Source organism: Schistocerca piceifrons, chromosome 2 (assembly GCF_021461385.2).
Source record: "Schistocerca piceifrons isolate TAMUIC-IGC-003096 chromosome 2, iqSchPice1.1, whole genome shotgun sequence".
NCBI classification, from domain to species: domain Eukaryota; kingdom Metazoa; phylum Arthropoda; class Insecta; order Orthoptera; family Acrididae; genus Schistocerca; species Schistocerca piceifrons.
In genome coordinates, this window is record NC_060139.1 from 457,400,996 (window position 1) to 457,424,214 (window position 23,219).

At 43.7% G+C, this 23,219-nt stretch overlaps 1 protein-coding gene and 1 long non-coding RNA gene across 2 annotated transcripts in view; both read left to right on the forward strand.

The window, feature by feature from the left end:
• The window catches only part of LOC124775479, a gene marked incomplete at its 3' end in the record, with an annotated part of 225,567 nt that extends 223,623 nt beyond the window's left edge, over positions 1-1,944 (forward strand). Inside the window, exon 17 of the mRNA XM_047250312.1 lies at positions 1,747-1,944. Coding sequence (XP_047106268.1) covers positions 1,747-1,944 — 198 coding nt within the window. The remainder of the gene's footprint in view (positions 1-1,746) is intronic.
• A 103-nt stretch (positions 1,945-2,047) lies between these two features.
• LOC124777548 lies at positions 2,048-22,894 on the forward strand. Its single transcript, XR_007015747.1, has 2 exons — positions 2,048-2,096; positions 22,221-22,894. It is a non-coding gene; the product is annotated as an uncharacterized LOC124777548 (long non-coding RNA).
• Positions 22,895-23,219: the final 325 nt, after the last annotated feature.

Below are 23,219 nucleotides of genomic sequence, written 5' to 3' on the forward strand. Positions count from 1 at the left end.
AATGCAACACATTTTTTTTCTGAAACAGGGGTTGTTTTATTCAGCATTGAAATACACCAGGTTATTCCCCAATCTTTTAGCTACACAACACTATTTTTCAACGTAAGCTCCATTCAATGCTACGGCCTTACGCCACCTTGAAATGAGGGCCTGTATGCCTGCACGGTACCATTCCACTGGTCGATGTCGGAGCCAACGTCGTACTGCATCAATAACTTCTTCATCATCCGCGTAGTGCCTCCCACGGATTGCGTCCTTCATTGGGCCAAACATATGGAAATCCGACGGTGCGAGATCGGGGCTGTAGGGTGCATGAGGAAGAACAGTCCACTGAAGTTTTGTGAGCTCCTCTCGGGTGCGAAGACTTGTGTGAGGTCTTGCGTTGTCATGAAGATGGAGAAGTTCGTTCAGATTTTTGTGCCTACGAACACGCTGTAGTCGTTTCTTCAATTTCTGAAAAGTACCACAATACACTTCAGAGTTGATCGTTTGACCATGGGGAAGGACATCGAACAGAATAACCCCTTCAGCGTCCCAGAAGACTGTAACCATGACTTTACCGGCTGAGGGTATGGCTTTAAACTTTTTCTTGGTAGGGGAGTGGGTGTGGCGCCACTCCATTGATTGCCGTCTTGTTTCAGGTTCGAAGTGATGAACCCATGTTTCATCGCCTGTAACAATCTTTGACAAGAAATTGTCACCCTCAGCCACATGACGAGCAAGCAATTCCGCACAGATGGTTCTCCTTTGCTCTTTATGGTGTTCGGTTAGACAACGAGGGACCCAGCGGGAACAAACCTTTGAATATCCCAACTGGTGAACAGTTGTGACAGCACTACCAACAGAGATGTCAAGTTGAGCACTGAGTTGTTTGATGGTGATCCGTCGATCATCTCGAACGAGTGTGTTCGCACGCTCCGCCATTGCAGGAGTCACAGCTGTGCACGGCCGGCCCGCACGCGGGAGATCAGAAAGTCTTGCTTGACCTTGCGGCGATGATGACACACGCTTTGCCCAACGACTCACCGTGCTTTTGTCCACTGCCAGATCACCGTAGACATTCTGCAAGCGCCTATGAATATCTGAGGTGCCCTGGTTTTCCGCCAAAAGAAACTCGATCACTGCCCGTTGTTTGCAACGCACATCCGTTACAGACGCCATTTTAACAGCTCCGTGCAGCGCTGCCACCTGTCGGAAGTCAATGAAACTATACGAGACGAAGCGGGAATGTTTGAAAATATTCCACAAGAAATTTCCGGTTTTTTCAACCAAAATTGGCCGAGAAAAAAAAATGTGTTGCGTTACTTATTGAACTGCCCTCGTACTTTTAAAATTGTGAGTACTAATTTTCATGGTACAAGATCGATACTATGAAATATGTCGATATACATAATACTACTATATGGACAGCAAAATAGTTTGCTGACGAGTGGAAACATCCAGAATTATCTATAGGTTAGAAATATACGAATTAAATAAGAAAGTTATCCCAAGTTTGGCCAAAATTTATACTGAATCGAACATTTCAGTTGAAACTGGTATGTCAAAAACCAGAAATGGTAACCTTCTTTTACAGACACATACACAATGCATCAGTCACTGATTTTTTTTTTTTTTTTACCACCTATGGTTACGCTGAGTGCGTCGCAGAGGTCGTTCCTGAGGGGGTATGCTCTGTTTCGGCTGTTGGGAGGGAACAGAAGCACTCCTCGCGTGTGCTGACCTCTGTGGACCTGCGGCTTACAGGTGCGCCTGCGCGGCCCAGCGCGCTTCGCCGCGACGGGCCAGTCAGCCTCTGCAGCAGCCGCAGGCCTCCCGCTGGCGGTGACGTCAGCCCCCGCCGCCGTCGTGTCGGTGACGCCGGCCACGCGGCTCTTCACGGCCGCCGCCCCCGCACTGCCTGCCCGCGTCGTCACGGCCGCCCCCGTGCTGGCCGCGGTGCCCGCACTGTCTGCCCGCGTCGTCACCGCCGCCCCCGCGGTGGCCGCCGTGCCGGTGGTCACCGCCGCCCCCGCAGCCGCCGTCGTCACCGCAGCCGCGGCCGAGGCAGCAGCAGCCGCAGCCGCCGCAGCAGCGCGCGGCGCAGCCGTCGACGGGTAAGCTACTCCTGCGCTACGAAATGTTGACAGAAAGGAAAAGACTTGCAAAAAACGTATTAAATATACTACTGGCCATTAAAATTGCTACACCAAGAAGAAATGCAGATGATAAACGGGTATTCATTGGAAAAATATATTATACTAGAACTGATAGGAGATTACATTTTCACGCGATTTGGGTGCATAGATCCTGAGAAATCAGTACCCAGAACAACCACCTCTGCCCGTAATAACGGCCTTGATACGCCTGCGCATTGAGTCAAACAGAGCTTGGATGGCGTGTTCAGGTACAGCTGCCCACGCAACTTCAACACGATACCACGGTTCATCAAACGTAGTGACTGGCGTATTGTGACGGGCCAGTTGCTCGGCCACCATTGACCAGACGTTTTCAATTGGTGAGAGATCTGGACAATGTGCTGGCCAGGGCAGCAGTCGAACACTTTCTGTATCCAGAAAGGCCTGTACAGGACTTGCAACATGCGGTCGTGCATTATCCTGCTGAAATGTAGGGTTTCGCAGGGATCGAATGAAGGGTGATACGCCAGTATGGCGATGATGAATACACGCTTCCAATGTGCTTTCACGCGATGTCGCCAAACACGGATGCAATCATAATGATGCTGTAAACAGAACCTGGATTCATCCGAAAAAACGACGTTTTGCCATTCGTGCGCCCAGGTTCGTCGTGGAGTACACCATCGCATGCGCTCCTGTCTGTGATGCAGCGTCAAGGGTAACCGCAGCCATGGTCTCCGAGCTGATAGTCCATGCTGCTGAAAACATCGAAGAACTGTTCGTGCAGATGGTTGTTGTCGTGCAAACGTCCCCATCTGTTGACTCAGGGATCGAGACGTGGCTGCACGATCCGTTACAGCCATGCGGATAACGTGCCTGTCATCTCGACTGCTAGTGATACGAGGCCGTTGGGATCCAGCACGGCGTTCCGTATTACCCTCCTGAACCCACCGGTTCCATATTCTGCTAACAGTCATTGGATCTCGACCTACGCGAGCGGCAATGTCGCGATACGATAAACCGCAATCGCGATAGGCTAAAATCCGACCATTATCAAAGTCGGAAACGTGATGGTACGCATTTCTCCTCCTTACACGAGGCATCACAACAACGTTTTACCAGGCTACGCCGGTCAACTGCTGTTTGTGTATGAGAAATCGTTTGGAAACTTTCCTCATGTCAGCACGTTGGAGGTGTCGCCACTGGCGCCAACCTTGTGTGAGTGGTCTTAAAAGATAATCATTTGCATATCACAGCATCTTCTTCCTGTCGGTTAAATTTCGCGTCTGTAGCATGTCATCTTTGTAGTGTAGCAATTTTAATGGCCAGTAGTGTATGGGTGTTCAGTCCCGGAGACTGATTTGCGGGCAGTCTTCCGCCGCGCAGTTCTCTCGCTTTGGGACACTGAATGGCGCAATCTGCCCACGCCAAACAAACTCCGTTCTCTCAAGGCGACGACGCGTGTGTGGCAGTCATCCATGCGAGCCACTCGCAGAGATTCAGTGGTTATTTGTCGGCTCCGCATTGACCACACCCGACTGTCTCACAGTTATTTATTGCGTCGTGAGGACCCGCCTCTCTGTCGCTGTGGTGCGGTTTTGACGGTGGTGCACATTTTATTAACTTGTCCGCTTTTAACTGTGCTCAGGCAGACATTTGCGCTGCCTGATACGCTCCCTGCCCTTTTACTAGATGACTCTGCCATGGTGGACTTAGTTTTGCGTTTTATTCGGGCAGGGGGTTTTTATCATTTAATCTGAGTGTTTGTTTTTTAGTGTTGATTCTGGCTTTTAGCCTCTGATTTTAAACTGAGTTTTTAATGTGTTCTTGGTGGTTGGCTTTTCCTCTTTTTTTCTCTATGGTCGGCCAACCACCGTCACTCTCTGTGTGTTTTAATTTGTTTTGTCTGATCTCTGTCGGAGTCTTTCTTGTCCCGTGTCGTCTGACGTCTTTCCTACTGTTCGTTTTTCTTCTCTTTAGGCGGTTTTCATTTTTTGGAAAAAGGGACCGATGACCATCGCAGTCTGGTCCCTTTACTCCCACAAACCAACCAACCAACCAATTGAAGGAACGACTTCAGCGTGTTCGTCGCCTCAAAACTGCAAACGAACTTCACAATATATATAAATGACCTAGTAGATAGTGTCGGAAGTTCCATGAGGCTTTTCGCGGATGATACTGTAGTATACAGAGAAGTTGCAGCATTAAAAAATTGCAGCGAAATACAGGAAGATCTGCAGTGGATAGCCACTTGGTGCAGGGAGTGGCAACTGACACTTAACATAGACAAATGTAATGTATTGAGAATACATAGAAAGAAGGATACTTTATTGTATGATTATATGACAGCGGAACGAACACTGATAAAAGATCTGGGAGTATGCGCACCGAACGATTTGAAGTGGAATCATTATATAAAATTAATTGTTGGTAAGGTTGGTGCCAGGTTGAGATTCATTGGGAGAGTCCTCATAAAATGTAGTCCATCAACAAAGGAGGTGGCTTACAAAACATTCGTTCGACCTATACTTGAGTATTGCTCATCAGAGTGGGATCCGTACCAGATCGGGTTGACGGAGGAGATAGAGGAGATCCAAAGAAGAGCGGCGCGTTTCGCCACAGGGTTATTTGGTAACCGTGATAGCGTTACGGAGATGTTTAGCAAACTCAAGTGGCAGACTGTGTAAGAGAGGCGCTCTGCATCGCGGCGTAGCTTGCTGTCCAGGTTTCGAGAGGGTGCGTTTCTGGATGGGGTATGGAATATATTGCTTCCCCCTACTTATACCTCCCGAGGAGATCACGAGTGTAAAATTAGAGAGATTCGAGCGCGCACGGAGGCTTTCCGGCAGTCGTTCTGCCCGCGAACCTTACGCGACTGGAACAGGAAAGGGAGGAAATGACAGTGGCATGTAAAGTGCCCTCCGCCACACACCGTTGGGTGGCTTGCAGAGTATAATTGTAGATGTAGAACTTCTCCATGTCAGCGAACCCGAGAGGAGCTCACAAAACTGTATCCACTGTACAGCCCGGACCTCGTACCTTCCGATATCCATTTGTTTGTCACCGATGAAAGATGCACTTTGCAGGAAGTAGTACGTGGATGATGGGCAGGTTATTGTGAGAAATAGAGGAGGAATAATGTGGTGTACTGGAATCCTGAATAAAACCAAGCTGCTTTCAGAAAAAAATCTGTTGCGTTACTTATTGAACGCCCCTAGTATTATCGACTGAGAACTTCGGCGTTTAAATAAGCATAAAGAAAAGTAATAACGTGGCTAATTAAGGAGTGGACTCATAATTACAATATGATACGGGAGTGCAACTGATATTAAAGTCTTCCCCCAATTGCTAGAATTTCACTGCATTCTAAAAATCATGTCACACCCAACGATAAACTAATCCGGAACGGCGGCAATAGCCGGACCTAAAAAGGAAGATTCATTTTTTCAAATAAATCGTTGAAATACGGTGCAATGGGGGGAACGGAAGAAAACACAAAATAGAAAAAGCCAGAGAAAACCGTACCATGTTATAGTGGATACGACAAGCGAAGTACAGGGCAGGGCCGCGACGCGAACTATCGTGGAAACATATGATAGGCCACTGACCAGGTGGTGCATGCGCAGAAGAGATAAGACGGACTGTGAGTGTGAGAAAAATACTAGGAATCGGGTGCTCACTAGATCACAATGTCAAATACTACAATAGAAAATATAAACTGGATACTGCTGGAGGGACTAAATGGCGCGATGTGGGAAACTGTTTCAAATGTTAAGACTCTGAACAAACAAAAAGGAGAGGAGTCTAGCGACCCAGAGAATATGAAACTGTAAAAAGATGGCGCGGGAGATGAAGAAAGAGGCAACGCACGAATAGCATGTTGTTATTCCAATTGCTATGGATTTATTTATTGTTTATTTTTTATTTGTAGTTCACTGTTGCTAGTTGAGTTGATATATTGTCATTTTTTTCAGTTGGAGATAGGAATCTAGCTGTGGACGCTAGAAAATGAAGGCCAAGTGGAGAAATCAGAACATTTCTGACTTATTCTTGTATTTTGAGTCCAGCTGAGGGGTGACAGCAGTGGAGACAGCCGGGAACACTTCCGCCATGTTCGGGGATAATGCCATCAGACAGAGAACAGCGAGAAAATGGTTTTCTCATTTGAAATTACTGACCCACCATGTTGAGGAAGACATTCGGGTTTTAACGAAGGTCATTTAACCACACTAACCCACAGTGGTCCACGTCAGTGTACTCGAGAACAGGGAACCCGTCGTGCTTTTTAAATCAAAAGCAAGCATACAGCTGGTGCGGTGTTTTTTTACTCAGCATTAGGTATTTTAGCTGTGGGTGTCCGTTAAATAAACTTTTGTGTGACAAAGGGACCTCATCAAGGCTGTCAGCGAGGTTCTACACTATTCGAAAGAATGTACGTTTAATGCTGTGTGTGTGTGTGTGTGAGAGAGAGAGAGAGTTAGTAAAAGCTAGGTCCAATCTCAAAGGTAGTGACAACCTAGCCCTGGTATTTATGCAGAATTAAATATTTAACGCCCAAAAAAAGTTTTCAACACCATCTGAGTCGAAAAACATGTATAAGGTAGTGACAAAGCACAAACTTCCATAAATTCTGAGCAACGGAAAAAGAAAATGGCCTCTATATCTCAAAATAGTTTTTTGAAAGCAACAGGCGGCGTGACTACGTGTTAGCCATTAGCTTGCAGTGTCCAGTCCTAGTATGGGGAAGTTTCATTAGTTGTGCACACGTAATTTCAGATAGTAGGAAGTAGTTGTCTAGCTGAAAGATCATTTAACTGAAGCTCGAAATTCTGTCGGCCGTATAATGACAGCAGTTCATTGAAGCAGCGCTGCCTCGTGTCTCGCATCAGCGTCCAGCAACACGGGATCATACTTACCCTTACCTTACACAATTCCTGTAAACTGACTAGCATGCACAGAGATTGTTCTGAACATTAACAATCAGTACGCATTCTGCATTTGAGTATTGGTTGTTGAAAAAGAACGGCGTAGATGACTATCGTCGCAACAAAAGATGGTGGCTTTGTACTGTGGCACATTGGAATGAAGTACGTATAGGAAAATGTCTTTCTGACAAATAAGTTCGCAACACATGATTTCGACACTAATGCACTATCCATTAAGAGAAATCGCACATTTACAACTTCGTGGGGATAATCTAACCCCACACTTCTCGTTACACAACCAAGATACTACCATCACAAAGACAATCCAGAAACATCCAGCCGAAAGAAACGTTACACTCCATGAACAGTTAACACTGAGAAAATTAAAACTTTGCAGATTTAAATGAAATTATAAATGGTGAGGTAACCAGCACCAAGGACGTGATAATTCGCAACCTCTCCGAAATTATTCCACTGCACATAACCAAGCGGAAGGATACGAGTGAGCAGAATAACACTAATAGATTGTACTTCAGCACAGAATATAAGTTTTACTGACCCTACCAGACACCTTTGGTGCAGTAAAGCCTATTCAATAACAGGACTCTCCGCCAAGCAAAGGTAACTTCATCAGAAAAGCACGCATCCCCAAATATAACTCCAGAACCAGACACGTCTGAACACTAAAAGTAGTGTACAGCAATGTAACTAACCATGTAGAAGAAAGGCTGACTTCCTTCGAATAAGGAACCCATATGACATGCTAACTGTCAACGAAACCTGTCGGCTGATGGTTAACCGACTGCCGACCGGGGTGGCCGAGCGGTTCTAGGCGCTACAGTCTGGAACCGCGCGACCGCTACGGTCGCAGGTTCGAATCCTGCCTCGGGCATGGATGTGTGTGGTGTCCTTAGGTTAGTTAGGTTTAAGTAGTTCTAAGTTCTAGGGGACTGATGACCTCAGAAGTTAAGTCCCATAGTACTCAGAGCCATTGGAACCATTGGTTAACCGACTCTCCAAACAATTACTACTAATGCAGTTGTTTAGCAAAGAGTATGCGAAAGTATCTAAATCGACATATTGAAACTGGTTATTGCAAGATCTCAAGACAGCAGTAAAACTGATATTACAAATCACGAAAAGGTTGTGAGGAAATTAAAGAGACAAATAACACACATTCTTCAGTTTGAAACCAGAAACCTCTCATCTTTGTAATATGGTCACAGAAGTGAAATTTTGTACGTCTAATGGCTAGAAGAGGGTGAATGAAAATTGTAATACGTTCAGTTTTTTATTTTATTAGTTCCTTTTATACTCTGCAAAAGATAATCTTTCATCAGTGCCTATCAGAAATCTGCTGCGATCAGCAGATTCTATATGTCATGGTAACATGAGTATACTATGTACTTTTATTTTGAGCTAATCAGTGAATAAGACCATGAGTCCTACAATATACCGAAACCTATAGAGCTCCAAGCACTGTTTTCATCAAACGGACCAAGTTTTGTGTTCTTCCCAAGTTGGGAAAATGAAACTGGCCTGGAAAATATTTCATGCACCTTAATAAAGGCAACACAACTTATATCATCCATTACTGGGGCAGATTGTCTAACTTAGGTTACCTATCTTAAGGTGCATGAAATATCTTCCAGGCATTTTATTTTGTCCGACTGTACAATGGAATTCTGTGTATTATTTATCCTCTTTTAATTTGCACTGCTCTCTTCTTTTCCCATATTCGCTAATCTAGCTATATATACAGTATACACCTTAAGAAAAGAGAGCGGCATTGTGATTCGAACGAAAAATCTAATAGTGAATTCCGGCTCTCTCTCCTCGTTCGGCCGGACGGAGAGAGGCGAGAATACTGGCTTAATGCAAGAAATCGCAGCCCTAAAGAGAGAAAGGAAGTTAAAGTATACTAGCTCGTCTTTAGAGATGGAGCAAATAAAAAAAAATGGCTCTGAGCACTATGGGACTCAACTGCTGTGGTCATTAGACCCCTAGAACTTAGAACTACTTAAACCTAACTAACCTAAGGACATCACACACACACCCATGTCCGAGGCAGGATTCGAACCTGCGACCGTAGCAGCAGCGCGGCTCCGGACTGGAGCGCCTAGAACCGCACGTCCACCGCGGCCGGTGATGGAGCAAATATTCAGTTTGACACGCACAGGAACAGAAAACCGTCTAGGCAATTTAGAGAAATCAAATAAAACGTAGTTCAGGATGGGCGTACAGGGCTTAATAACTGCTCCTCCCAAAGACGGTTACTAGCGGGGCACATAAACCACAACAGTCGGTTTCAGTTCTCAGTTGGGTTAACGTCACTTAGGTTTGTCATATTTGCCCTAAGCGAAGAAGCTAATAGGGACAGTCAAAGTAATCTCGAAGGGTCGGAGTACCACTGTGACTCGCTGAGAATATGTTGGTTGATTGATTTGGGGGAAGGAACCAAACAGCGAGGTCATCGGTCCCATCGGATTAGGGAAGGATGGAGAAGGAAATCGGCCGTGCCTTTTCAAAGGAACCATCCCAGTACTTTTCTAAAGTAATTTAGGGAGATCACGGAAAACCTGAATCAGAATGGTCGAACGCGGGTTTGAGCCGTCGTCCTCCCGAATGCGAGTCCAGTGTGCTAACCACTGCACCACCCCGCTCGGTGAGAATATGTGTGTGCTCCAAATGTGATATGGAAACACGTTAACAAATATGACAATAATAGTGCTGCCCCCGACCCTTCCCTCAATACTGCGAACGGGATGTTGTTGTTTTTAGGAATGGAATATGTAGAATGTAAACCCCCATTATGCAGGATCGGACGGGTATAAGTGCACATATTTTTGTATATGGTACCTTAATATGTACACACATCAGGGTGTTCGTTGTTTTTTTTCTCTTTGTCGAACAATCTTCCCACAAACACGTCACATATTTTACGACATGATGTTTTCTGCACGGTAGTAACTGCGCCACTAAGTGAACTACACCTGTCGGTATAGACTGCCCGTTTTGCTTCCATGCAGCCACACAACACCTGACCTGCTGCGCACGGGAAAAACAAGTATTAATGGCATGCTCTTGTCACACGTGCTCAGAGGTACTAACCAATCTAAAAACATGCGACTTGTAATAGCTGTAATTATTAGTCTGCAAATGACATAAATACTGACGTAACATTGTTCGGCACACAGTCCTCAGTCACCAACAGAAATATATTCACTTATACCCATTACACCCCGTATATTATACAGTATACATTCTGTTCATAAAGTTCAACTCATGCTTCGGCAGTTCGAAAGTGAAGTGGTTCGTTACATCAGATAAACATGAGGTGTAGCGTGATTTGAGGGAAGAATACGAAATCATGTAATGAGCAAGCTCGTAGGTACTACTTCCAAAGCAGTGTCTCAGAAAATAGTTCTACAATCAAGCAGAAAGGGCTTAATTAGAATTACGTCGCTCAATGACCTGATCTAATATGAAGGAAGCGACAACAAATAACGATGTCACCGCAATAGCTTACGTCCCAACGTGGATTTTCAGATAACCGTGAAATCCAGCCTTAAATAGTTTACGTACAATGTACACCAATGTTCAGGTAGCGCTCTTCAATGAGAACTACCAAACCTACGACAAGGCACAGTAATCCACTGAACACAGAAACTGTACAGCACCGTCATACTGTTGCACCCACTGACCTATATGCTTGCACACCAGGTGCCTGATATCTACCAAGTCTAGTGAATATCAACCTCTCGCATCTCAGAACATCAAAAAATATATATTTTTTACTGCTTTGTACTAGTAAATAAGCAATCAACGCATCTGCCACAAAAAATTACCAGGTCTCAGTTACGTTACCAGCACATTGGGACTGTGATCAAACAATGTTTCCTTTAAATTTCGATGTAACACTAGTAACTACAATGTAACTACGGACAAACCATGGCCTGTATTAACTGTATTATGCACCTAGTAAGACGTATACTGATTCAAATACTGAAAATCTGTGTATTCGATATACATGCGCCCACAACAGACTCTTTTAAAATTAACTTTTGAAAATAACTTTCAATTTCAAAAATCGGAAATACATCAGAAATATCAGTTAAAGAAAATACTATTCTCATACTTTTAATCATCGTCACGTTTCTTTCGACGTCATATTAGTTTCCCAGCTTGTCTCTAAAACCAATCAGGGATGAAAACGTTGCTGGTCAGCGATACGCTGGCAATGTTTATCAGCAATTACGTATTTTCATATCAGACTGTATCTACCCAAGAACATATAACATCCATTGTGAGAATTCGTGTCGATCATGGATCTTTGCCTACCCATTTACATAAAATCGGCGTATCGGGGACACTCTATTGTCAGTATGAAGAAGAAACAATTGTTGATATAAATCATATCTTATTTCAGTGTAGACGCTATGAGAAAGGCACAGTCAACTTTTTAAAGGAACTCTTAAAACTTGCTCATTGTCAGCCCCTTTGCACGATCCCAATTCTACCTACGACGCCATATCCAGATGTATAGCTAAAGAAGACATACAAATTTAAACGAATTGTGACCACTGAACTTAACTAAAGAAATGAATTAACAACTAAGTGGTTAGCTATCAGCTGTGTCTTTTAATATAAGTACAACAATCTCGATCTGAAGACAAATGTTACCTTGCTTTGTTTTTATGCACCAATACATTTAAATAGTCATGGCTAAAAATATTACATGCTAGAAGCCAATAAAATAAAAAATACCCCAGAAACTCTTTGGGACGTTACTAAAATCAATGTTTTCACCATCATTAAATTTCACCATCTTTAATCTTACTGCAGTAAAGCATGCTGCCCACCCACTACTATAAACTTACACAGATCCTACAGTGACGGTATTAACTCATGCAGCCTTAACGCAACAAATAGCTATCACTCGCCTAGTAACTGTCTAATCACTCAGTATACTTTTCGCTACAAATTTCAACATAATAGAAACGGATCACTACTTACAGTATACTACAATAATCAATCCAGCGCCGATAACTATCTAACAATGTTTCTGCTATAAGTTCCAGTCTTAAATCAACGATTTCTACGCACTGTAGCAAAGTTTTCGATAATCCACAACCCGCAAAATAATTCTCTCTCAAATAGTTTTCCAAATAGTGGCTGCTTACTTGACACAGTACGAAACTGCTAGAGTGGACGCTTACTCAACAACCTTAAGCTTCGGATTAACATCGAAAATAGCACTTCGTGATCGTTTTCAGAATCTCCTACACTACTTAACTTACAACCCGGGGTCCGATACGCCACGGACTCGGTCAAAGTCTGATATCGCAACTTGACAGGTCAAGGTGCAGTAATCAACTGCCTACATGCCTCATATGAAACTGTCAACTAACCACCGTAAAAACAAATGTACCACACTAGTTCCTCCCGCAACAAAAGGAGAAGCCGCAGGTGCCCTCAACTGTGGCCATCTGTCGCCCTTAACATGATCATTGCCCCTGGTAGCTACGACCGCCGGTGAGTGAATCTTCTATGATCTCTGTTCCCTCCCACGTGCGGCTGTTATTGGTTGCGACCACCCCAGCACTGATACTACAACGTATACAACAAACATACATAATGAACTTCCAGCATGCTGGAATAATTGCACGTCAATAACTGCTCTTAATCAATACAACGTAAAACAGACCAAAGCTGCAAATTTCACTTTATTTATTTATTTATTTATTTATTATGCACTTGAAGACTAGTTTCGGGCGGGAAACCATTTTCAGATCATCCAGATAGTCAAAATGATATTTCCAAAAACACAAAAACCGTGTCAAAAATATATACGTATTATGAAGTTCAAACTAACAGTTAAAGTGCATACAGATAACTAGCCATCAAGTAAATTTAAAAAAGTGAAATTTGAAACTGTGGCTGGTTTTTCATTGGACTGAAACGCATATAAGTTATCACACACATAAATTGCTTCAATATGTATTAACAGCTGGATGGCGTACAAGAATAAAGGCGAATTACAAATTGTGCAGCTGACACAGCACAGCGGGTATCCTATAAAACCACAGGCCTACGACTAAACTGTGATCTACTGTACATACTATAATTTTAGGAAACCACAATTAGCGACTTTTTAATAACAATAAAAGTCGATTTAAATCTGTTTACCTCACTTACAGTAATTATTCAGGTTCTAAACAGTCACACTCGGTTCAACAGCACACTTGCAGCTTTGCCATATAGGTCAATTTCGGTCATTAAGGGCACCATGGGAGAAGTATTTCGTTCCTTCGTACTAGATTGTTTACGGATTATCCCGATATCTAAGATTTTAAAAACGGTCGCCTATAGAGAAATTAGTTTTCTATATATTACAAATGGGTGCCATACACCTCTCACCCTACAGCCTTCAGCTGACAATGGCTCACAAATCTTCATATCAACTTTCACAGAAATACTTTCCATGAATTCTCTTTCATCTGCTCGGCTCAAACACTTCGTTTTATTATCTTTGAACTATTCCTTCCTCAAAATTAACTTTATATCCACGCACCTGGGCCGCAGCCCGAGCGTCACACTTTACCTCTCGCCACTGACAGTCTGACCCTTCCACCTGCTCGAATGCATACTTGGGAATCCACGAGCTATTGCGCGCAAACTCCAACATCTGGAATCTTCTAGAATATCAACTATATAGCAGCCACCGGAAATGAGCTGCTAATGTCGATTGCTAGTACGGGTAATCGCCGCTCTTATAGCAGCATGGTGACCCAACTGTGACCATTACAGAAGTAAAACGGAAGAATAATAACGAGAAAACTTAAACTGAATATGCAGTAAAGAAAGAATCATGAGAGATCGTTTCGAAAGATCCAAACTAGGATATATCTCATCCCTGGCGGATTAAAACAAATTACTGAAAAAAATGATATATTCTTCACTCTGTAGTAATAGTTAGGAAGGAAGCAGGTGTTCGTTTTGAAAGTACAGTTAATTTTAGGTTAGAAGACGATTGACACGCTTACCGTCACATGATATGTTGTGGGATGCTCTCTCATCTGCAAACAAGACACATTCCATCAGAATCTAACCTACTGGTACGCGTACACTATTGCAAGAGCTGCAGTCTTCTGCATCCTCCCGCCAGAGAAGGAATCCGGGCGTAAAAGGCCGCTTCCATCTATGAAGGGGTGTCGACAGCGCGCCACGCCGTATCTGAGAACTCACTCCACCGACAGCAGTTTCTTATGGCTCACTTCCAGCTATTCGCCTCTCCCGTAAAGTACGACACTGTGACTGCTCGCGACGAAGGGAAAATGGTTCCACTGTATGAACCACACGGGCTTTCATGAACCACACACCCATTATGTCGTTTCCATTAGTCTCTAGAGGCCTGGTAATCAACAAACGTCGCATTCTTCCCCGAACTCTACAGGCACAGAAAGGTGTCTTGCGCGACCTGGACTATTTCATATCTCATTTTCTATCCGTCCCAGTAATTTATAACCGCTTATACTTCGGTGTCACACTCAGACTTGAACTGACAGCATCTGTCACATTCGAACAACTAACTCCAGATTTTCGGAAGTTTTAACCAGTAATCATTGTGAAATTACCTTGTGTCGAGACTAATGCTTGTGTGTGTGTGTGTGTGTGTGTGTGTGTGTGTGTGTGTGTGTGTGTGTGAATTTCTAAGGGACCAAATTGCTGAGGTCAACGGTCCCTAGATTTACACATCTAAACTAACTTATGTTAGGAACAACACACACACACCCATGCCCGAGTGAGGATTCGAACCTCCGGCGGGAGGGACCGCACAATCCGTGACATGGCGCCTCTAACCGCGTGGCCTCTGCGCGGCGAAAGGTAATGCTTGTATATGAAGAAATGTTGTATTCTGTTCCCTGTGTTGGACTTTGATTCGTAATCTCGCCGAATAGAAGGAAAGGACAAAAAATGGAGAAAAAATGTAGTCTCTTTCTTCCTAAGCTCAACGTCGTTTACGAGGAGAATCCGAAGCTGCAGCTCGGTGTCGGCCAAGATATTAGACTTCATTTTATGGAGCTAAGATTTTACACCCAGTATGTTCTAAAGAGATGGCGAAGACGGAAATTTTCAAACTCTTCAACGTCTTCATGAGAATATTTTCCCTTTTTTGAATGTATTTGGCGAAAGAAAAATGGTTTTCCAAAATATTCCGTGTACCAGAAATCCGCATATTCGAATTTGTACACAACACCAAACTATGAGCACCCTTAGAATTCTGATGTAGACAGCCTACAGAACTAACACCTACCTTTAATCTCTGTGTTCTGGGAAAGAGGATTTATCACGCGTTTAATTCGAAAGATACCACGAACAATCACAGCAACAGGAAGAAGAGAAGGAAGTATTAGACGAAGCGGGCTTTTTTCCGTTGGTAAGGAATATTTCCTTCTAATCCGCCCGGATCCAAAAAAAATGTTGAGTTAGAGGGAAACTTCGTCCACCAGTCACGTTCAGTGACCACTAAGGCCTTTGGACGTTATTCCATTATCATCTGGTAGCCTCCTGAGAACCACGTGCCAGTTTCAGTTCTTTGCATCTCTTTGTTTTAATTTCCTTTTCCTTCTAGAAAGCCTTCACCCTTACACTATGCTTCCCTCTTTCTGTTGTTTCTTCCTGTTATATTATCTTTCTTTGTAAATCTTTCTCTACCCGTTGAGCCCTGCTTCCTGTTGAGTTCTTTTTCCAACAATGCTTGAAGCTCTTTTGATTAATCTGTCGTCATAGATCCTACACAAACGACCAGCGAATATCAATCACCAGTTTCATTGGTTTCTGTAATATTTTCTAGGCTCCGCTGTTTTTCGATATTACTTTCGAATTGCTAGGAGTCTATCGTTTTATGTGAATCCAGTATTTTCCTTATAGTTCCACTTCCCAGTAATTATTATTATGTGTGGACGGATTGAAATAAAGACAGCAGAGAAAAAGAAAACACAGGAGACAAATTAGTCCTACGCAGTTAAGAACAGTCCAGTACTTATAAAATTACACCAGAACGCGATTAGAAAAACTGACGTACACTCTAAGACAATATAGAAAGAAAGATACACCACGTAGGAGTCATGCAAATTGATCACAAACTGATACTGAAACAGCTGTCGACGGAAAACGCAAAATAGTAAATTTTGATAGTAAACTTTGGCGGACGATGAATGAATGTGTGACGCTGCAGCACAGTTTCACCGCGCAACTGGTAATGGGACATGTCGATATCAGGGCGTAAAGTCTTTGCGAATTTCATTCCATGATCTCAGTTGGACAGCAACTACGCCTCGCAGACAGGCGCGCAAATGATATACACCCGTATCAGCATTTTAGAGAGGACGTGTAGTTGGGCTCAAAGAAGTCGGTTGGAGTAACCGGCGAATTGCTTGACATTTAATCAGGAGCGATGCTACCATTCGATGATGTTAGCAGGTATGGGCAAACCATGACCGAACAACTGCGTCGACAAGGAAGCACTCGGCCTAGAGGGACGATAGAACGTGGAGACCGAGTAGTTGTCAGACAGGCACGCAGAGCCACGGATTCATCATTATCATCGATCCGGCGAGCAACTAGTGTTTCAGTGGCCGTAACGACCATTAACAGGCGCTTCACAGAAAGTGGGTTGAGCTTAAAGTGGCTGTTGTGCCAACTTCCATTGACCTTTGCACTCCAACAAGCCCGTTTGCATTGGTGTCAGGCACATTCAGCCTGGAGTCTCGTTCACTGCGGTAGAGTTGTCTTCAGTGATGAGTCCCGCTTCGAACTGAGCCCCGATGACCAGCAAATACGTGTCTGGAGACCTGACTGTCGCCGGCAATAAGGCCCGACAGCCAGGAGTGATGATATGGGGTACCGTCTCATTTCATAGCAGAACCCTTTGGTTATAATCCGCAGCACCGTTACAGCACAGCGGTACGTGACGATATTCTAGACCCAGTCTTGTTGCTCTTCATAGCAAGCCATCCTGGGCTTACATTTCAGAGGGATAATACCCACCTGCACACGGCTCGAGTTTCTACCCCTTGTCTTCGTGCTTGCCAAACCCTATCTTCGCCAGCAAGGTCACCGGATCTCTCCCCAGTGGAGAACGTCTGGAGCATTATTGGCAGGGCCCCTCGAGATTTTGACGATCTAACACGCCAATTTGACAGAATTTGGATAGAAATTCCGTCAATCATTGTCAAGCCGAATAATTATTCGCATTGGGGCCCAAGGTGGAGCAACGCGATATTGACTTGCTCAATTTTTTGAAGCTTTTTCTCCTGAATAAATCATCCAATTTTTCTGAAATTGTAATTGTTTCTTTATCTGTACATATACATGACATCTACCGACTTCGTCCGATTCAAAAAGTTAGTTGTTTGTGAGACCCTGGTCGTTTTTTTTTTTGTTTTTTTTGTTTTTTTTCTTCTTCTTGAATAACACCGTTGTTGTTGTTGTTGTGGTCTTCAGTCCTGAGACTGGTTTGATGCAGCTCTCCATGCTACTCTATCCTGTGCAAGCTTTTTCATCTCCCAGTACCTACTGCAACCTACATCCTTCTGAATCTGCTTAGTGTATTCATCTCTTGGTCTCCCTCTACGATTTTTACCCTCCACGCTGCCCTCCAATACTAAATTGGTGATCCCTTGATGCCTCAGAACATGTCCTACCAACCGATCCCTTCTTCTGGTCAAGTTGTGCCACAAACTTCTCTTCTCCCCAATCCTATTCAATACTTCCTCATTAGTTATGTGATCTACCCATCTAATCTTCAGCATTCTTCTGTAGCACCACATTTCGAAAGCTTCTATTCTCTTCTTGTCCAAACTACTTATCGTCCATGTTTCACTTCCATACATGGCTACACTCCATACGAATACTTTCAGAAATGACTTCCTGACACTTAAATCAATACTGGATGTTAACAAATTTCTCTTCTTCAGAAACGCTTTCCTTGCCATTGCCAGCCTACATTTTATATCCTCTCTACTTCGATCATCATCAGTTATTTTGCTCCCCAAATAGCAAAACTCCTTTACTACTTTAAGTGCCTCATTTCCTAATCTAATTCCCTCAGCATCACCCGACTTAATTAGACTACATTCCATTATCCTTGTTTTGCTTTTGTTGATGTTCATCTTATATCCTCCTTTCAAGACACTGTCCATTCCATTCAACTGCTCTTCCAAGTCCTTTGCTGTCTCTGACAGAATTACAATGTCATCGGCGAACCTCAAAGTTTTTATTTCTTCTCCATGAATAACACCGTAACGACTGCTATATACATATATTAAGTCGAAACTATCCCGTCCATCGACTGCCGAAATAAGCACAACAGACACAAATTTCATCACAACCAAGAGACATCACGGTAATACCACGTGACACAGCGTCTAGCTTTGATAATGACCTCAATAAGGCAACGAAGGTAGTCCATAAGTTTCTCGAGGTGTGCCTTACCCAGCTGGAGCCACTCATTGATTATTAGAGGGTTGAGATTGCGAGAATGTTGATTACTATCTCTCACCCATTGTTCCAATTAGTCCCAGACATGGTTCAAAATGGTTCTGAGCACTATGGGACTTAACATCTGTGGTCATCAGTCCCCTAGAACTTAGAACTACTTAAACGTAACTAACCTAAGGACATCACACACATCCATGCCCGAGGCAGGATTCGAACCTGCGACCGTAGCAGTCACGCGGTTCCGGACTGAGCGCCTAGAACCGCTAGACCACCGCGGCCGGCTAGTCCCAGACATGTTCTATGTCGATAAGATCGGGTGATTTAGCGCGGCAATCGACATGCGACATCCGCCTGAGTGTTCATCAAACAAGGGAGGTATTCGTACAGCCCTGCGAACATGCCTATTGTCATCTCGGAAGACTGGAATGGTCAAAGCATGCTCATCATGATCATGGAAATGTGAATGAGTGCGCCCAAGTCTTGGTACGAAAAACCTGCACCCTGAATTACACTCTCCACATAGTGTGGGTTAAACACCACATTGCGCTGTCGGTGCACTCGGTGTCTCACATAATTTGAATAGGGCCATAATCGCGATTCATTGGAACGCACTACACGCCACAACTTAACTGGTGTTCCGTATCTCTGTTATGTAGCCCACTGAAGACATGCAGATTTATCTTCAGCTAGGTACCCGACTCCGAATACCCAATGCAAGCAGTTTCCTTCACAACGTTCACTCGGCTCAAAAAATGGCTCGGAGCACTATGGGACTTAACTTCTTTGGTCATCAGTCCCCTAGAACTTAGAACTATTTAAACCTAACTAACCTAAGGACATCACACACATCCATGCCGTTCACTCGGAAACTGATTGATACAGACCAGGATTCACTGGCAAGAGTAGTTTCAGTTGGGTTTGAAACATACTGTCATTGACAAGGCACAACACTCAGCTCCGTTCCTCGTCAGTTAGGCTCTTTTTACGATCGTTGTTCTTACTCTGTGTTACACGAATGCATGTGGTACATAATTCGTTGTAGACACATTGAACAGCCTAAAGGGATAAACCAAAAAATCTGGCATTTCATTCAGGAAGATGTTCTGAGCATTTCCAAATGTAATAACCCCTTTCTGCCATCTGCCACGTCTCTGCTTCAAGCCATCTTACTGCATTGAACAATTTAAAGAAATGTGGCATAACCAGCCACATTTTTTCAGCATAAAAAGTGGCTTTTTGCTGTATTTCTTCGAGTAACTGAGTCCACAGCCACGGAGCTCAACCATCATTAACATGGATAAAGTACTGTGCTGACTGCACGGACCCAACTGACACATAAACACCACTTCGCGGCTATGACTTTCGTTAGCAATGCAGGATCGAACGACTGCAGTGTACCAGGTGTATATTATCTACAGTGCTCCAAACTTAGCAGTGTGCCCTTTTAAGTGGATGACCAATGCGTAGTTATTCATACGTTCCCCCATCGTTTTAGAAGTCGACTGCCCAAAAAGTACAAGAAGACGTACACAAAATATACATGTATCAGTGCGTATTGCAGCTCTCAGAGTTTTTAACTCGCATTACAGGCACGCAAAATCGACACCGTTCGTGATATGGCAAATTAAAATAACTGTGTATAATTCATTGAGGTCACTGCTGCCACTGCCCGGAAGCTGCAACGACAGCAGCCCGCTTTGGAAGTCTGTTCATTGGGTTGTCTATCCGCACGCCTGAACTAGTTGAGTAACAATACCGACGAGGCAAACACGGCAATTGCCATAACGCGATTTCCCAGAAACGCCGCTCATTGGAAGATGGTAAAAGAAAGGCGAACATGTATCTCGTCCTAACTGTAGATATACGACCGTTTCTAAGGAAATGTCGGTTTAAGTTTCTGAAGTACTTTATGTGCCTTTTAGCAACTAAACAACACGACGTATTCTCCACGTGAGTGGAGGATTGGTCCACATGTGCTAACATGGTTGCCCCTAGTGGTACACTCTGCAACTACGCCACGGAGCGTTTCACAAATCGAAACCTAGAGAGATGCTCGCATTTATCTGCATGTCTCGTGGTTTTCGTGGAGTCGTGTTCTGAAATCCTGGAGGTACTTTTGACTAACCTGGTATTGTGTCCGGGGAACTTTTAACTACTCGTCCCTATGGTTGCGCTCTACCAAAACTACGGTTCTGTAGTTATGGTATAGTCCATAAATGACGTAGTAAATGGTAGGCTTACCGGTACTATTGGTAGCATACATACATATATGAATGTGAAAGAAAGAAACTGGGAGCCGACGACTTTTCTTTGTTTTTTGTTTTTTTGTTTGTTTGCTTGGTTGTTTTACACATAATTAGAACGGCACATCGTTCAGTGTTAGAGCATTTTTACGTCCATACAAAATATAAATTGCGTTTTATAAGGAATAAAAATTAGTTCATCGGGTAACTACTGCCCTTTTATGGAACCACAACAATTACTTTTGATGCAAGTGCAGGTTACATGCACAAATACAAAAAGCTAGTACAATTATTGCTGTTATTTTATACTCAATAGGGCGTTCTTCATCACGATCAAAGGCTATAGATTCGTGTTATTATTGACAAGCGTGAAAGTTGTTTATAAATAACAAGAATGGTTCAAATGGCTCTAAGCACTATGGGACTTAACTTCTAAGGTCATCAGTCCCCTAGAACTTAGAACTACTTAAACCTAACTAACCTAAGGACATCACACACATCCATGCCCGAGGCAGGATTCGAACCTGCGACCGTAGCGGTCGGGCGGTTCCAGACTGCAGCGCCTGGAACCGCTCGGCCACTCCGGCCGACTATAAATAACAAGCTGGCCGCTGTGGCCGAGCGGTTCTAGGCGCTTCAGTCCGGAACCGCGCTACTGCTACGGTCGCAGGTTCGAATCCTGCCTCGGGCATAGATGTGTGTGATGTCCTTAGGTTAGTTAGGTTTAAGTAGTTCTAAGTCTAGAGGTGTCTGATGACCTCAGGTGTTAAGTCCCATAGTGCTTAGAGCCATTTGAACCATTTTTATAAATAAAAGAAACACGTTTTATATAAGCTCGCTGAGGTATTGAAACGGATGTTAGATGTGTTTTTATTTAATTTTAAATATTTTTCTTTAATTTTACCTTTTGTTTGAGGAAACAGCGTTTTATAGCTCTATATGATAAATCTGTATCTTTTTTTTAACTTTTAAAACAACATCTCTCTGTTTCACATTACTAATCAACATCTTTCGAACAAGACCTGAATTAAACATTGACAGTTTTAGTTTTCCTACAATTACTGTTTATTTTTAAGTAACAGGGGGGGGGGTGGTAACTATGTAGAAGAAAATGTTCCGCAGGTTATGCAGCCTTCCATATCTCCTCAGTTTCGACGGTTCACCACTCCCCGTTTGTAGGGGAAATTGTAAGACACTGACTGCATACGCACACAAAGGGATCTAATTGAGGTAACGCCCGATAGGTATGCAACACACGTAAAGTACAAGTAACGCGGTTACGATCGTTGCTGCCTGAGGACGCTAGGAAAACTACGGTAGTGACGGCCTATGGTAGTTTTACAACTCTACTCGTTCTGAAATAGCTTGTATATTTATTTATGCGCTGTCTGTTGGAACTGCCGCGTAAGGAGTAAGCACTGTGCCTGCAGGTCAGCGGTGTCGGGCGCCTTCGACCGGTACGGCCCCGGCGGGCTGCGCTCTCTGGACGAGACGCTGCAGGGCTCGGTGGACTGCCAGCGCGCCGGCCTCTTCCGGCACCCGCACCGCTGCGACAAGTTCTACGCGTGCCACTGGGACCAGTGGAAGGGCCGCTACACGCTGCACGTCTTCAACTGCCCCGTGCACCTCGCCTACGACCAGTCCATCGGCGCGTGCAACTGGCCGTCCAAGGGGCCCGCCTGCGCCAACGACCGCCTGCTCGTCTAGGCGCGCGCTCCCTGCCCCCCTCCCTCCCACACTGCACATTAATTTATTTCCCTATTTATTTATTGTACTATTTATTAGCCACATTGACACTCGAGTCATTAAAACGTGCCTCTCCTAACACGTATCACCGTCCGACAAGTGCTACACACATTCAGAATCGCACGGACTGCCGTTCAATTTCAGTTAACCAGAAGCCATTCTCTGCAACTAACAAACCATCTGCGACACCAGTGACGGTTTCCTTTGTTCACAGGTGTAATTATTCGTCGAAATCATTTTTGTATTATCTGTCTGTAAATACGTATAGCTTCGTTGGTTTGGATACATACAAAACCATAAAATGTCTTATATGTATATTAATGTGGAATGCATATTAATAAATATATTTTGCTCAGTATCTTTATTTTTATTTGATCCTTTCACATGTCTCAGTGAACCTCCCTAGACATTTATAAAGCTATTTTGTGCTTTTTGACACTTTTTCAATTAACTTGTATTAATTCAACAATCATACAGCCATCTCTCACATTATACAATTTGTGAAGAATCCGATTCCAAGAGATCTACTTTGCGTAATTTTGACTGTGAATTTATCTGAACATTCAACTTGGAAACGTAATTAAATAAAGTTTGATTATTCTTTAACTCAGAAGAATCCATTTCACTGCCCAAGTTACTGAAATGAACTGTATCAGAATTTTACAAGCAAACATCGTAAATAA